We start from the raw sequence: 17,176 nt of genomic DNA, 5'->3' as shown, positions 1-17,176 counted from the left end.
ACAAAATAGAAGATAGTATAAAACATGTAAACAGTATCCAGAGATGACCTTAGTAAACATTTTGGATTCTCACAAACTTTCACTCTCAGTTATAGTCTTGTTGCCATGGAAATCTACTTTCAAAGCTAGATTAATGCTACATACATATTTTTGCAAGTATATTTTATTTTAAAATATAACTTGAGTTAATTTTCCATACCATTAAATATTACATTGTGGTTAAAATTATTGCTTTTGGAGTCAGTGAAAACTGGAAAGTGTCACGCTGTGTTTTCTTGACCAATAATAAAAATAACAGCAACAATAAAAGACTGTTAACAGGTAACATTTAGCTAATGTTCACTATATGCCAAGAAGTTGATTAAGTTCCTTGCATGCGCTAATTACTTTAATCATCATAGCAACCTTGTAAAGCTGGTATTTTCTCCATTTTCTGTATGAGGCAGCACTGGTGCAGAGAAGCTGCCAGCTTGCCTAGGATCATAGGGCAAGCCAGTGGGGGAGCCAGCATGAGAAACCAGGCACTGGACTCCGGAGCCATGGGGCACCAGCTTTGTAAGATGTATCAAATTTATCAGAATTCATGGCACATTAAAAAAAAAACTCATATTCTTTTTTCTTTTTAAAGGAAGGGTTTTCCATCTTTAATAGCTTTTATGTATTTTGAATATCAAACTGTTGTTAAGTATAGTTACATGCTGGTTTCCCCATGCTAGCATCAGTGGATAGGACTTGAGTGGTGTACCAGCCCATGGCTGTGATGGAAGGTTGGCAGCTACACAGAGTAACTGTGGTGTCACTGCTTCGTTTCTGTTCATTCCATGACTCAGGAAGCAATCAGCTTGGCCCCATCTATGGCCACACGTCCGTGATGACTGGAAGTCTGCTGGATGACCACCACTGGCACTCTGTGGTCATTGAGCGCCAGGGCCGGAGCATTAACCTCACCCTGGACAGGGGCATGCAGCACTTCCGCACCAACGGAGAGTTCGACTACCTGGACCTGGACTATGAGGTGGGCTGGAGGACGCGTCCATTGTGCTCCATCTTGAGTGGCTGCCTCAGTCTCCTACTGCATCTTTGTGTTCTTGTCAGTCACATACCTGCCTGCTCCATTCGTTTTATTCCCCAAAGAAAAATTATCTTTCAGCTTCAGGGCCTAATATATTAATACTGTCATTTTATTCATTTCTAAATTTGTAATTTTGAGTATTTGAAATATTTTAAAAATCTTGGTACCAAAGTAATAATTTAAAGGAGACAGACCATTTATCATGTCATCAGGGCAATTTAGTAAGTCCAGAAAAACTGTAAGTTGTAATCTTTCCATTGGTAATTAATTATGATATAAATCACCTATTATTCTTGAGGATAGACAATATACTATAAACACAGGATTGCTTAATATTTACTACAAAATATTGACTAAGAAATCCTGAGTTCTGATTTATATTAAGTCATTTATGACTTCATGACTATAGATAGTTCTTTTGTCAGGTTCTATTTTCTCAGATATAATTATCATAGAAGAAACAAAATATAGACTATTTTAAGAGGTTGTCCATAAATAGGACATATTTTATCCTCTAAATGATCACAGATCAAAAAAAAATCGTATTGGTCCCATAAAAACTGTATATTCCCATATTATACAGGTACGCTGAAATTTCAGGTTTTTTAATAAATTATTTAGAGAGCGGTTCAACCTTAAAATGCCCACCAAAAATGTTAATCATATATAGAGATAAGAGTTCTGTAAGATGTTCAACACAGTGTTATAATTCCAAGAGAAAAGGGATAACACTAAATAAATTGGATGAAATATTATTCAGCAAAGTTTCCAAACTTTCTTACTTCAAGGAACCCTCAGTGTGTTACTAATTTTTCCACAGCTGTCCTAGGCCATTCTATATTAGTTAGAGCCAGACAACTTAATGTTTATGTCCTAACAACTCAGTAGCCATTTGAAAAAAAAAAAATACAGATAAAAGAAATGAAAAAAAATTTATTTAATTATTAAAACAACAGTGATTACTTGCTAATGGGATGAGTGTCCCTGCATGGTACAACTCCTCAGATTTTGGAATCGGATTTGACTGCCATCTTCATCTTCTGTTCCACTTTTACTTTCATGTGACACTTTTTATGAGAGAGAAATGATAAAAAACCCACCTTCACTAGGACAGGAAATCATCAAAAGCAGGGTAGCAGGATGTTGGAATGGTGAACTAGCTCAAGCTAGTGTTTCACGTAATGCCCAGAACATGTCAAATATTGCTGTATATCCTTTAAAAATAGAAGGTGTATGGTGGCTGCGACCCTATGAGTTTTCTGTGCCAACTCAGTGTGCCTTGTCCCCAGTTTTGAAATTATTTGTATATATACACACATACATATATATATTAATCAGTATCTATATATAAATTTTTAAAAATGTGAAATATGCCCACCATAAGATAATTTACAACTGTGTTATTTTCTTTTATATATTTAAATCGTTTCTAAATTTTCTGTGAGATGAATATATTACATATATTCCTAAATAGGAATTTAAAATAGATTATGCTATGTAAACCCTGATATTGAGACTTTATTAATGTTAAAATAAATTTAAGATTATCAGAAAATAACTGTACCCCCCCAAAAAAATCTTCTTAAAGCAAAATGATTGTTGCAAGGGAAAGAATATGAAAATCCCAGAAGTTTTATTTTTTCTAAATTAGTACATTTCTTGGCTTAGGTGGCTTATCTCCCACTGTATGAGAGAATGTAAAGATGAATTATTCATCCTCAATTAATAAACTTTGAAGTACTGTAGAGGAGATGAGAGATCCTGGAACATTAGTAATGGGCAAACACAATTCCAATTTTCAAAAAACAGAATTAAAAATTTGGGGTCATAGACTGTATTGAGTTTGTGATGAAATTCATGAATATTCATGCACACACTCAGGGTCAGCAGTTTCAGGCACACCTTGAAGCCCATGAATATACATACCATCTCTGAGAACCTCAGCTAGAGATGACAACACCTGAGACATATTAGAGAGAGACACTAGGAAGAAATTCAAATTTATTGATAAAGAATCCTGAGTCCGTTGAGTTGAGTCTCTCAGTGTTTTCACACGTACCTCTCTGACTGATCCATATAGTAACTAGACTCAGACCCCAAAGGAGGCTTGTTATGAATAACTGAAGACATTCCTACCACTCAGGACATTCCAAGGGTTTTAGGAGCTCTGTGCCTGGAACTGGGAACAAATACCAAATATATTTATTATACCACATCATGATAGGGTATTCCCATCATATATAGATAAAATGAACATAACTAATCTCAAGAATATACATAATAATAAAAATATAAAGATGAGTTCTTAGTAGCTACTAATTTGTTTCATGTAATTTAAAACTATATAATTTAATTTTTAGCAATGGCTCTGTGGAATAGTCAGTTCTCATGAGCTAGTATGAGCAGATTCAGCACACTATAGGGGTAAATTAATACCTATCACTATTCCCAGAGATGTACATCATGAAAGAAGCAGTAGAAAACAAGCTTGCTCCATTGAGCAACTCAGTGTGGGCATTTTTTGTGGAAGGTGGCTAAGAGTTCACCTTATCACCTCCCGGAGCCCAATGATACTGCAAAGTGTGCCAAACGCCATGGGCAGGCAAGCTACTAGCCGCATGGTGCCCTGAGAAGGGTACAAAGGTAAACAGATACATATCCTTCTTCTCAACCAAAGGGCAGGACCACACACTGATGTTTGGCCTGGCTTCTCTCTTTTCTTCAGCTAAATTCCAGGATAGACCCTGTGGATGTCACGCCATTGCCTTTGCAATACCTTTCTGCTTGGGAGGGGGAAGAATGAATGCCCCTTGCTAGTTGTAGAACTAGGCTAGGATTTTAGAGAAAGACCAGCTAGGATTTTGTAGAGAATTAATTGCATGGCTCAAGCTGGAACAGAAGTCCTGGGTTGAGTCCCCTTTTGCTCCTTACTGGTTGTGTGACAGTGGACACATCATAGCCCCCTTTTGGAAAATTAATGTAATAGCACATTTGTCATAGCATTATTATATGAGGAGGCAATAGGAAGTAATAGAAGTCACTATATGTATCAGTTCCATATTAATCAGTTATGATTAATTAGACTGCATGTAACAGATGCTTGTTTATTCTCCTCCATATAAAAGGTAATTGTAGGCAGGGAGCCCTGGGCTCAAGTGGCAGCATCATGGTTAGTAGGACTCCAGTCTCCTTTTACCTTGCTGCTATTCCAGCCCCATTGCGAATCATCCAAGGTGACTGTTCACATTCCGTTTTGCATTCCAGTGGGAAGGAAGAGTAAAGAAGGTTGTGCTCCCTTCCCCTTTTAATTATAGGTTTTGGAGTCACACAGTCTTACTACTTTAATCTCTAAGACCAAAACTTGATTCAAAGAGGTTGGTAAATGCCATATATTGGCTGCAGTGTGCACAGCTGAAAGCATTCTTGTTTTCCTAAAGAAGGTAGGGAGAAAGGACACTTAGAAGTATCTACCATCTCTGCCACATTTTGTGAACTCTTGGTAGCTAACAAAATGGTCAATGTGGTTATTTGGTTTAAGAGTCAGGGTTGTTATTGAATGATAATATCATTAATAAGCCAGTCATATGAGTTATATGACTATTTGATGAATAATCTAACAATTGCAACATTTTTTTTTTTTACTTTCTGAATAATTATAATATCAGAAAATATTTTGTGGTCCAGGCACTTCATTTTACTGATGAGAATACGTAATCAGAAGAAGTGGCAACCTAGTATCATAGGATTAGTTACATTAGGAATTGGGATTTGAACCCACATCTCTTAGTTGTATGGAAATCTGGTAAATTGAGCTCATGTTGCTTCACTAGGGCACCTCTGAGGATGACATAGGATATGTGCTGAGGTTTGCTGAAAGCAGAGAAACCATAGGAGTGTTTAATCATCATCCCAACGGCATGTGGAAAAATAATGAGACAATATGTTTAAACTGGTATTTAGTAATAATGTCAAACTGTGATGCTGCCTGTTGTTAAGCATAGATTTTTATTACCATCAATTGGGAAAGAATTGGTAAAATAAACTGTAGACAAGAAATATAACACTCCACATAATTATCAATAATTGTTACCTTTGGTATTAGGTATACTTATTTAGTTCCTAATAAGTTCATTTTAGTGCCACTTGAAACTATTGCCACTTGAAAAAAAATTGTACTATTTTAGATTACTGTATAATTTTCCTTTTGTCATTTCTTAATTCTTTTCTATGTATTTATTCTCAGTTTTCCCTTCTTTCATATATAAACTCTATGGTAAATGATACATATTCAACTAACCATTATTAACAAATTTTATTTTAAGTGAGGTCTTTTGTTTTTTTATATTGTCTCATAAACTATCATTTATTTGTGCTTTTTTCCTGCAAAAACTAAGCATCTAAAATACCATGACACTAAATAAAAGAACATAAATTGTTAATGGCCTCCTAGAACACAAAGATCTGTGCCTTATGTTTCAAATATGAAACGCCTTACTGGTTGGAGTCTTAACATGTCTCAAAAATGTCTTAACTATTGCTTTCATTTTCAAAGCTTTATCAAAGTTGATAATGGTAACATTGAATAATAATTAAAAGAGAAATAACATCTGGATTATATATCTTGGTATTGCAGCTCTGGTTAGTATTTAGATTTATTTACCACTAATTCACTATTAGCAGTAAATGTCATTATGGCAATATGTATATTAAGTATAATTTTATATTATAGGAAATTGACACTTTAGTACTGTAATTTGGCCAAAGATACAAGGAAAAAGACATACTCTCTTTTTATAGGTGGTAGTAGCCAGAGAATCACAGTAAAGGGCGCATCCACCTTATTCTTTAGGATTCAGAAGACCTATAATATCTCTAAGCCTGTAGTGCTAAAGTAACAGTCCCCATCTCCTAATATGTTCTTCAAATATATAGTAATGAGACTTTTTGAACTATTTTCTGCATTAAAAATAAGTCTAGTGAATATTTGACTTCAATAGTCATTTAGATTAAAGTAAGTCTACATAGTACATAGGGTTTATCATTGTATTACATTAGTACTGGTTACCTCATGATGACTAGAAGCATTTATTAGTAGTATGTCTTTGAATGATAAATGATAAAAATGTGTTTTTAATATTACTTAATAAAAGAAGGTTGCTGTATAAAATCTTTTAAAACATTTCAGGAAAATTTATAAAATGTCTTTGAGTGGCTACAAGAGATTATTGCTATTTTCTTGTTAAAGTTATAATCTGATTCCCATAATTAATAATACTGTTATATACTTCCATAACATAATTTAATATGCAACAGATTTTGGAGGCAGAAAAAAATGTCTGTATATTCTGGGAGAGATCTACAGACCTTGGTTGTATAACTGACCTTGGTTGTATTAATAGTTTTGCCTAATTTATTGTGAATATTTTTTTAAGATGAATACAGTGTGAATGTTACATTTTTTTCTTTTCTCAAAGATAACCTTCGGAGGCATACCTTTCTCTGGGAAGCCAAGTTCCAGCAGTAGAAAGAACTTCAAAGGCTGTATGGAAAGCATTAATTATAATGGTATCAACATAACTGATCTTGCGAGAAGGAAGAAACTAGAGCCCTCAAATGTGGTAAGATTTTTCACTCCAAAATAGTGATTCATAGAAAAATCAAAGAAGTTTTGTTTTTTTCTGGAGTATTGAACAACAACAACATCGTCATAGCATTTTGCCATCATGCTTGTGTTGGGCTCAGCAGTGTAAGACTAACTACAGAATTACCTAAAGAAAGTGTAGATAGTGGATATACTCTGAGAATAAATAATGGTTTTTGAGTTAAATTAGCCTGCAGTAGATAGTAAGTTTAACTTAGATGGGGCACAGGATTTTGACCCAGTGTTTCTGAATTCCCCATATCAAAGGGACATACCTCAGGCATTCCTCAGTGTGTGCTTCATCCCGGCAGTTCAGCAGCCCGTAAACGTTTCCAGATGTCTTATCATATATGAATCTCCATTTCTTGTTTATGATTTAATTCAGTATTTTAAAAGTGTTACATCCAGGAACTTTGCTATATTCATTTCCATGTTTCCAAAGATAATTGATCCAGGTAAGTAAGTAAGTACACTTTTTGTGAAAGCCCTAACCATACTAAGTATAGGCAGTTAAATAAGGATCGACTGCCACTGGCTAGTGAAGGCTGTGACGTAGAACCTAATAGTGATCTTCTTCCGGCTCTGCTGTGAGTCGTTTCCAGCTTTAACTACTTCAAGGAGGAGAGCAAAAATTGAAGAACACTCTAGCATACCTGTCTCCCCATGACACTGTTTAGGATCACTGAAAGATATCAACTGAGAAGTCTAGTGTGTGTTCCCTATGGGTCAGCAAAAAGAGGAGTTAACTTCAACCTACAAGTGTTAGTTGGAAGAGTCTGGGGTTCAAGACCCACATTTGAGAGCCACTGGCAGTAAATAATGTTATGAGTGCTTGCACTGTATTCCAAAAGAGCTCTGATGGTCTCTTGCCCCACATTTGAGCCTAGGGTTTTCACAAAATGATTGGACAAATAGAAATCCCCTCATGGATAAACAGGAGTTCAGGTTGGGTGTGAAAATTATTATGGCATAAAATAATAATTTAATGTGAAATTTTTCTTTATTTTTCTTCAAAATAATGAATTTCTACTGAATAAAAAGTTGAACTTTGAAATTATCTCATAAGTATTGGCTATAGAGACAAATAGTAATAGTTCTATTTATAGGCAGCAGGCACTGTGCTAGGAATGTTACTTTTATGACAATCTGAAATAGTACCACAACATGAGTAGAGATGTTATCATATACATTTTATAGATGCCAAAAAAAAAAAACAAAACACAACCCTGAGACTGCCTGGAAAAATAACTTTCCAAGATGATTGAATGTGAGTGGGTTCACAGTATGTGACCCCCGAGGTCATGGTCTCCTTACATGTTATGTTACTTCTTACCTAGAACAGTATTAATACATACACTCTCTTAAGCTTTGGATAAAATGGCACCAGGGTCCTTTTGTTTTCTCAGAAATCATTGCTTAAGATAAAAAGATACAGAATCCAAATCATCAGAATGTTTTTTGCACCTTTAAGAAGAAATAAAATGTTATTTCTGCCCAAACCTCCCAGTTGGTCCTGATAGGCATTCATTAGGCACCTAAATTATAAAGAATTTTACTACGGAGATTCATTCCCAGAACAACTTTAACTACAAAATATATTGTAGTTATAAATGCTATTTTAGCTTGAATAACAAAGATATTTAGTAAAGCATAAATTATCTATAATTATGTTTGTTGAAATAGAATGAGCAGACATAGGATAAACTTTTAAACAAAAATATATGTACATATTAAAATTTTAGGCAGGATAGAGAAAAGTGGGACATTTTGTAAGCAACTCTGCAAGGACAAATATTTATGAAGGAAATTTGCTTTCAAAGATGTCAGGTTCTGGTATTTCAGTGAAATTGACTCACCATTCATCCTGCATTCATCTCCATGCACACACCCATTCCCTAATATTGGTTCACAACCTCCCGGACAGCTTCCTGAGTGTAACCTGCAACCAGCCCCTGGATGCAGAGGGCAGGAAGAGATAGAAGAGACAGACCACCCCACATTGGTAGGTGGCAGGTTTAATAAGCAAGGGAATTTAAGTCTTGTCTTGGGAAGCCACAAGATGAGTACATCTCTGCACCTGCCTGCCAAGTCTTAAAAGTTTATTTAGAGGTCTTACCTGGATTTAGTTATGGATGCAGGAGGCCTTAACCAGTTCAGTACCCAGGTTGGAAAGCCTCAACACCACATCTCTATCTTAAGACTGTATCCTTTGAGTGGGGACCACACATTCTGAGGACAGCGGAGAAGTCTCCAATTGTCCGAGTCCTGCTCCTGGGTTAACTGGCAGTCACAAGTCTTCTTGATGACCTCCTCCAATACCTCATTATTCATTGACTTCTGAGTCAGCACCTTTACTCAGAAAGGACCTTTAATTTTATTGGGAGACGTTCCCCACAACATGGGTATGTGGTCTGTTATAACATCTCAATTATTAGGCAAAGGCAATTCTTTTCATCAGTAAAAGTAAGCAGTTAAAAAATAATTATTTGTGAAGCTACAGTGTAAATTTAGTTTGAATATTAATTCAGAGGGACAGCCTGCCTTAGATGTAATGGTTAATGTGCTGAAATGGAAGAATGATCTGTCTAAACCTAGATATCGTGGTGTTGTGTTGTTGTGAAATAAATAATTGAAGGACCAGATGAAAATGCCAACAAATTATATTCCTCAGAATATTATGGTGGGATAAAAGAAGTTGGAAGCAAACGTAGATTTTCAGACCTTTAAAAGGAAGGTACTTACACACTGGAATACAACATTTAGCGTGTCTGAATGGTAAATGAAATTTTTTTTGGTACAAAATAGAGGGAGAGTGAGAAGAAAGAAGAAAGGAATAGACTTCAATTATCACAAACTTGTTTTTATTTTGTACACTCATACTACTATTTTCAGAAGCATTAATTCTTTATAATATATGCACACTTCATAGGAATTTAATATAACAATAATCCGAAATAATCACAATTATGCTGATCCTATATAGTTAATATTAATTCATATATATTAGGTATAGGGATCAAAACCAAGAATATTTGTCCCATAATATCAATTAATAACAACCAAATGACCATAGTTCCCAGTGAGACTAGTAATATATGAATAAACACTTGACATAGGCCATCCAGAAGAGGACGGTGGCATCTCCTCCTTGGCTGAGGCATCATCAGTAATGGGGGAGGGGAGCAGCAGCTTTCTGCCCTCTTTAGAAAGTTCAGTGGTTCACACTCATGTCCACCACACAGGGACACATCCCATCCCATCAGGCTTGTCAGTCTGTCGATTCCGTGACAGATGGTTCTTGTTAATTACTCATCTTGACAGCCAGCTGCTGAGCCCTGTTAGACACACACTCCAAGTAGAGTGATGCCGAGGTGTCCGGGTGCTGAATCCAAATCCTGCTGCTGCCTATGAGAGCTTGGCACAAGCTCAGGCTCTGCACCGACATCCACAGACTGTAGCTTTGTTTGCATTTGTCTCAAAGCGTGCCCTTTTGTTTTCCAGGGAAATTTGAGTTTCTCGTGTGTGGAGCCCTACACAGTGCCTGTCTTTTTCAATGCTACCAGTTACCTGGAGGTGCCAGGACGGCCTAACCAGGACCTGTTTTCAGTCAGTTTCCAGTTCAGGACTTGGAATCCAAACGGTCTCCTGCTTTTCAGTCAGTTTGCAGATAATTTGGGCAATGTGGAAATTGACCTCACTGAAAGCAAAGTTGGTGTTCACATCAACGTCACGCAGACCAAGATGAGCCAAATAGATATTTCCTCAGGTTAGTGCAATCGGTTTCCTGTTTGCTCCTGAAACTGCTATTGTGATTTCCACAGCTGTCATTGCTTTTGTTTTGTTGGTGTTGCGTGCTCGTAGTTATGTTTGGATTCAGACTTGGTGAGATTCTTACTTGGCTGCCCAGAGTACTGACTGAATAAGAGAACCTTGGAAACTGGTTCAGAGGGTGAGGGGTGGAGGAGGAAATGTAGTTGAGACTGTCTCAGAGCACCAAGATCTTCTATTGCTTATACATGCTAGTTCACGTTAATAGGGCAATGGACATTACTCTAAGTGAATATTTTATGTTTACAAAGAATGTCTATTTTACTGACGTAAGAGTGCCTGGTACTAGTTGACTTTATGGACATTCAAATACCTTTTACTATTAGTAGCAAGTATATATTAATTTAATCAAGACTTTAAAGGTATATGCAACTGTTTGAATCAAAACCTCAGAGTGATCTTGCTAAATTTATGCAGATTTTCAAGAAAAACTACAAGGGGTGAGTACAAAGAAGAATGACAAGATGTATGTATCAACTGAGGGAAGACTGACTGTCTTGGCTTAGCGGGTAATTTTTTAAAATTGACCTCACAGTGGTATGATAAACTGAGGCTTGGGTAATATTGTTGTTAATTGAACAAACTTAGCAACCTTGGGATATTCTTTGATTAATATGGTACAAAGAAAGCTGATATCTTATAAACAAAGAAAAATTAGTCATGATGGTGGACTCTTAAATAGTAAAAGTTTTCATCAAATTTCTCTAGATGTTCCTTGCAGTAGATGTTTTTATTTTGTGAAGAACTACTTAGAAATAGAAGACAGAGAAAATTAACATTGACTGAGCAGCTTGTACAAATGTACCAAATACTGAGAGAGGAAGTTCATGACAAAATGCTCAACTGCATGACTGTTGGCTCTGATGTCGAAATATTCCGTGTTCACTCGTGACACCATAGGTATACACCTGACGATGTTTCTAACATGTTACGTTGTCTGTGTCCATGTCATTTCCCTGTGGACTGTCAGGTCTTTGAGGGCAGAGGCTGTGCCTGTTCTGTTCTAGCGTATAGAGTAGCACCTGTTACATTAGAGGTGCTCTGGGAGTGTTTGTGGAGTTAACACTGTGGCCCTTTACACTAGTGTTCACTAACAGAGTATTTCCTGCTGAAGGATATGCGTCCTTTCATAAAATAGATGTTGTGTTTCTGTAGAGCATGGCCATATAGACTATTACTGAGAAGGATTCAAGGAAGATAAAGGGACCATTATATCAGAGGTCTGAATTATTGAAGTCAAAAGCCATTGTGAAATACCTAGATATTTACTTTTTCTGTTTTTGCTTGGTTAGTTTTGCTTTCCCCTGAATGTTTGGAGTCCAAATGATTGATAAACCATATTTTATCACTACTTCCCAGTATAAATTCACCTTGGGAGATTTAGAGCAAATAGAAAATATCTGGAGAGACCAGAAAAACACATAAAACAAACACACATACAAATATTTACCACAGTTGAAAAACATCCCATTAGATTTTATTATGATTAATGATTCTTTTCTAATGACTAAAAACATAAAAATATAAGTATGAAGGCCCCCCTCCCTCTTGACATTCTCTGAACAAACCCAAATTCCTGGTGGTTTTCCATGTAACAGGAACCATTATAATGGAAATAACAGGATCTTAAATATCGAGATCAATAAACATTTCCCTAGTTTAATTTGGTCTAATTTAAGACTCTAAGATACTTCCATCTAATTTAAACTGTGTTTATGAAAAAATAAAAGGAAGAAAGAAGAAAGGAATCCAATATGCAATGACTAATTTACATTAAGAGATTTGCTTAAATATGATAAAATTGGACTTGAGAAATTTTTGTTAATTTAGCCAAGAATCTGTGCAAATTAAGGGAAACTGATAGGAAATTTCAACATGTCGGTAACCTTGATCTTACATATCCCAGTGAAAATACTTTACTGTTCCAAATATTTATTTTTTTTATACACAGAGTGGAAACCACGATCTTATCAGCTCAAGTTTCAGAAAGATTTGTAATATAGATGCACATATATTTTTAAAAAGTTATATCTTATACTCATTTAAACTGTGTTTATTAAAAAATAAAGGAAAGAAAGAACAAAGGAATCCCATATATGACTACATTCATTCATCCATCCTATAAATACAAATGGAGTCCATAGAAGGCAGTTTTCATCTGTATTTAAAGTACTTTACCAAATTCAATTAAAGGTATGAGTAACTTAGTGTAAGTAGCAACAGTGAGAAAATAATTTAGAAAGGTAAGTTAACTGAGGGCACTAATGTTTGCTTTAACGAAGGAAAATAGTTCTGTATTATGTCTGTCTTCTTTTTGTTTGATTATTATTTTTTATAATAAATGCTACAGAAAGTGAGGAAGGTAACAATTGTCTCCATTGTCTATGAAGAGATGTAAACTTTCCAATTCAGAAAACTTTGAAGGAGCATTTGCTTTTTACAATAGAAACATTTTTTTGGCTCTCTTTATTTTTGTTTTTTAAGATTTTATTTATTTATTTGAGAGAGAGCAAAAGAGAGATCACAGAGAGAGAGGGGGAAGCAGACTCCCTGCTGAGCAGGGAGCCAGATGTGGGGCTCCATCCTAGGACCCTGGGATCATGACCTGAGCCAAAGGCAGATGCTTAACCGACTGAGCCACCCAGGCACCCCTGGCTCTCAGATTCTTAAGAGAGGAAAAATCAAAGGAAATAATTACATGTTTAGCATGCTTTGTTATATGCTGTGTGACCTGGAGTATAAACACCACTGATTTATAAATCACTGAATTGTTGAACAAATGTCTCAGCTTTAGCACCTTTTTGTGAATGCAAGTGTGGATGCTCTTCTCAAAGACCAACAAATTCTTCATGTCTACCTTATTCTTATCAGCAACATAAACATTGAAGTATGTCAGTCCTTTTTTTATTTTATTTTTAAAATAGCTTGGTTGTGAAAATGTAGAAGATACATAAAATTTAGAAAACAAAAGCAGTCACTGCTAGCATTTCTGTGTGCACACACACGCATAAGAAAAACACTGTACGGTAGTGCATCGAGAAGTCATTATAGAGACACTCAGGTACTGTCTGTTAGTACATACTTGTAACTCAGTTTTATTTTTAAAATGTGAATAAGTTCTGTGGTCCAAGATGAAGCTCATTCAAGTGGTTCAAAAGCCTTTTTATTCTGTCTTGGACGACATTGTTCTTTGATGATAAAGTCAAACTAAATCCTGTAAGTTAGTATTCAATATTTTTTTCACCCTCCTTGTATTTTTCCCTCTACGTTCTGGTTGATTTCAGGTCTCATTAGTCTTGACACTGGACTCAACTTGTAAAATTCAGTCAAACTTTGAGTAACCTTGACTTTGCAGAGCAGGTTATCTTTCTGTGAAAATATTTTCCAACATCAACTTTTATAAAACATTCCATTATATTTATTTCTATTTAGAACCATACTTAGTGAGTGGGGAATACAGATTTATGCTTTTCCCTTGGCTCCGAGTAAGTAATAAAAGGGGGGGAAGTGCTAAAAGGAACAGATGGGTAACATGTGTTCATTGAGCATACTGTTTAACATTCATATCGGAACCCTGGAGAAGGTGGGCCTAGAACTGTGTTTTTAAAATTACTTAGGGTTTTTGAAATTTGTTTTTCCAGCTTTTTTGAGGTAGGCTTGACAAATTTAAATTATATATATTTACATGTACAGGTTGTGCAATGTGACTTTTTAAAGTGTATGATAATATATATACACTGTGAAATAATTATCACAATCAAGTTAATTAATGCATCTGTCACCTCACACTTACTTTTGTGTGTATGTGTGTGTGTGTGCACATACACAGTGAGAACACTTAAAATCTATTCTCTTAGCAAATTTCAGGTATACAGTGCAGTATTATTAAGTATAATTACCATGCTATACATTAGATTCCCTGGAACTTTTTCATCTCATAACTGAAAGTTTGTACATTTTGACCAACATTTTCCCATTTTCCCCACCCTCCAGCCTTTGGCAACTATTCTACTCTCTGGTTCAATGAATTTTACTTTTTTTAGGTTTTACATAAAAGTGAGATCATACAGTATTTGCCATTGTGTATCTGGCTTCTGTCACTTAGCATAACATCCTCCAGATTCAAATGATTTTGATAAAAACACAGAAAACATAAGGAAACATTTTATATCGCACTCAATACCTACTGAAACTTACTTTGCTGCTTTAGATGCACTCTTACTGTATGTTTTTTTTTTCTCTTTTTTTCCATTAAATTTTTCATGACCCATCAAATGATTTTATGACCTAAAAACAAGTTGTGACCTACAGTTTGGAAAACATTGACCTACAGTCGGTCTTCTCATTTGAAGAGTTGGAATTTTTTAAAGTTCCAGTTGCTTGGAGGTATTTACACCATCAATACGTTTTGGAAAACTAAATGTATCTTCCAGGAACAATACTGCAATATTATAAAGGTAGTAAAAAAGTATGCATGTGTATTACTGTCTGACGTATAGTCAAAAAAAAAACAAAAACAAACTACCCACCATTTGAAATAAGGTTTTTATTGGAAAATTCCTCAATTTTATGTCACTAATGCACAGATGTTTACAATAATACTCTAATGTTGTGGTCTACCCATATTAAGAAGGTCATAAAATGTTTGACTCAGCATTTATATAGTGGAAGGGAAGTGATTTCTATTAATGATCTTTCTTACCTATTGAAAAAAATCAATTTCTATCCATGTAAACAAAGCCTTTTAGAAAAGTCATTCAGAAAATGCACTGCTTCTAAATCAGCTGTTTTCTAGCTGAAGTATTAGAACCTTGTTTTGTTTACATAGATACTGCTTCAAGTTTAGAATGACTTTTCAGCATCTGCACTGCTTCAGAAGCATGTATTCAGTAAAGATCATCTTTGTTTGTATTTCTGTCTCTAAAGAAAATCTTTGTGAGGCCTTGTTTTATTTTTGTTTTATTACAGTGTCTTTTGTAATCCTTTTGAGTTCCATTTGGGTGTGTTAAGGGAAGGTATCTTAGTCTAATCAGGCTACTGTAACAAAATAGACTGGGTGGTTTAAGCAACAGACATTTATTCCTCGGAGTTCTGGAGGTGGAAGCTTGCCATCAGGGTGCCGGCGTAGTTGAATTCTGCTCAAGAAGGCCCTCTTGCAAGTCGTAGACTATAGACCGCTGCTTTCATTTGTTCTTGTCTTCACAGGTGGGAGGCGCTGGAGAGCTCTGTGGGGTCTTTGTAACAGCACTAACCCATTCAGGAGGGCTCCACCTTCATGACCTCAGCACTTTCCAAAGGCCCCAGCTGCTAATACCATCACACTGGGCATTAGGATTTCAACATATGAATTTGTAGGGGGCAGATATAAACATTCAGATCATGGCAGATGGAGTAGACATTTTCTTGGCTTCTGGTGTAGCTTGGGAACTTGGTGGTAAATACTGGCATGTTTCCAGTTTATTGTTGGCAAATGCATTTCCCTGGAACTGCTCCTGGCATAGTCTGTCCTAAGCAATTAGAATATCTCTTCTCTTGATTTTATGAACATTTGAAAATGTAGTTAGTACATTAATTCTGGGAAGAATTCATACCAATTTTGAAAATTCAGTGATAACTTGCATCATGAGGTTTCTTTTTCATCACGTGAGAAAAAAAAGTTTAGTTTGCAGTACTGTTTTTTGTGTTTTGTTTATTGAGATATGATTTTCAGCTCTCTGATTTCAAACTGCAGATATTATTTAAGAAACTCAGGGCACCTGGGTGGCTTAGTCAGTTAAGCATCTGCCTTTAGCTCAGGTTATGATCCCAGGGTCCTGGGATCTAGCCCTGCATCAGGCTCCTTGCTCAACAAGGAGTCTTCTTTTCCCTCTCCCTCTGCTGCTTCCCCTGCTTGTGCTCTCTCTCTGTCTCTCTCTGTCAAATAAATAAAATCTTGATTGATTTTTTTTTTAAGATTATATTTATTTATTCATTTGACAGAGAGACACAGTGAGAGAAGGAACACAAGCAGGGGGAGGGGGAGAGGGAGAAGCAGGCTTCCCGCTGAGCAGGGAGCCCGATGTGGGGCTCGATCCCAGGACCCTGGAATCATGACCTGAGTCGAAGGCAGACGCTTAACAACTGAGCCACCCAGGTGCCCCCAAATAAATAAAATCTTAAAAAAAATTTTTTTTACAACTTAAAAATTAAATAATGTTTATCTAGGCATACTTCACATACTTAAAATGATTTGTTTTTTTACACTGCAAAGGGATTGGAGACCTATTTAGTATGTATATTATACTCATTAATTCAAGTTAAAACCATAATTATTAGAAGCCTTAAAAATGTCATTCTTGACTATTAAGTTTGTATCATTCTGATTCTGAAGAAATAAAGAAGTACACAGAAATATTTACTGCAACATATATAAAATAATAAAAGTAATTGGAAACAAACTAAATATTTTAAATGAAGAGGTGCTTTTAAAGGCTGTATCATCAAATGGAATACTATTATGTCATTAGAAATCATGTTTCTCAGGGCGCCTGGGTGGCTCAGTCGTTAGGTGTCTGCCTTCTGCTCAGGTCATGATCCCAGGTTCCTGGGATCGAGCCTGGCATCGGGTTCCCTGCTCCGCGGGAAGCCTGTTCTCC

At 35.8% G+C, this 17,176-nt stretch overlaps 1 protein-coding gene across 1 annotated transcript in view; it reads left to right on the top strand.

Annotated features, from left to right (window-relative positions):
• The window catches only part of CNTNAP2 (contactin associated protein 2), a 1,739,191-nt gene that overhangs the window by 773,063 nt on the left and 948,952 nt on the right, over positions 1–17,176 (top strand). Inside the window, exons 6-8 of the mRNA XM_081799929.1 lie at positions 831–1,015; positions 6,547–6,690; positions 10,215–10,479. Of these exons, the coding sequence (XP_081656055.1) occupies positions 831–1,015; positions 6,547–6,690; positions 10,215–10,479 (594 nt within the window). The remainder of the gene's footprint in view (positions 1–830; positions 1,016–6,546; positions 6,691–10,214; positions 10,480–17,176) is intronic.

The sequence above is a fragment of the Leptonychotes weddellii genome, chromosome 12 (genome assembly GCF_054177405.1).
Source record: "Leptonychotes weddellii isolate Sample4059 chromosome 12, ASM5417740v2, whole genome shotgun sequence".
Taxonomy (NCBI): Eukaryota; Metazoa; Chordata; class Mammalia; order Carnivora; family Phocidae; genus Leptonychotes; species Leptonychotes weddellii.
The sequence above is the reverse complement of the archived record's forward strand: the minus strand, read 5'-3'. Positions and strand labels throughout refer to the sequence as shown.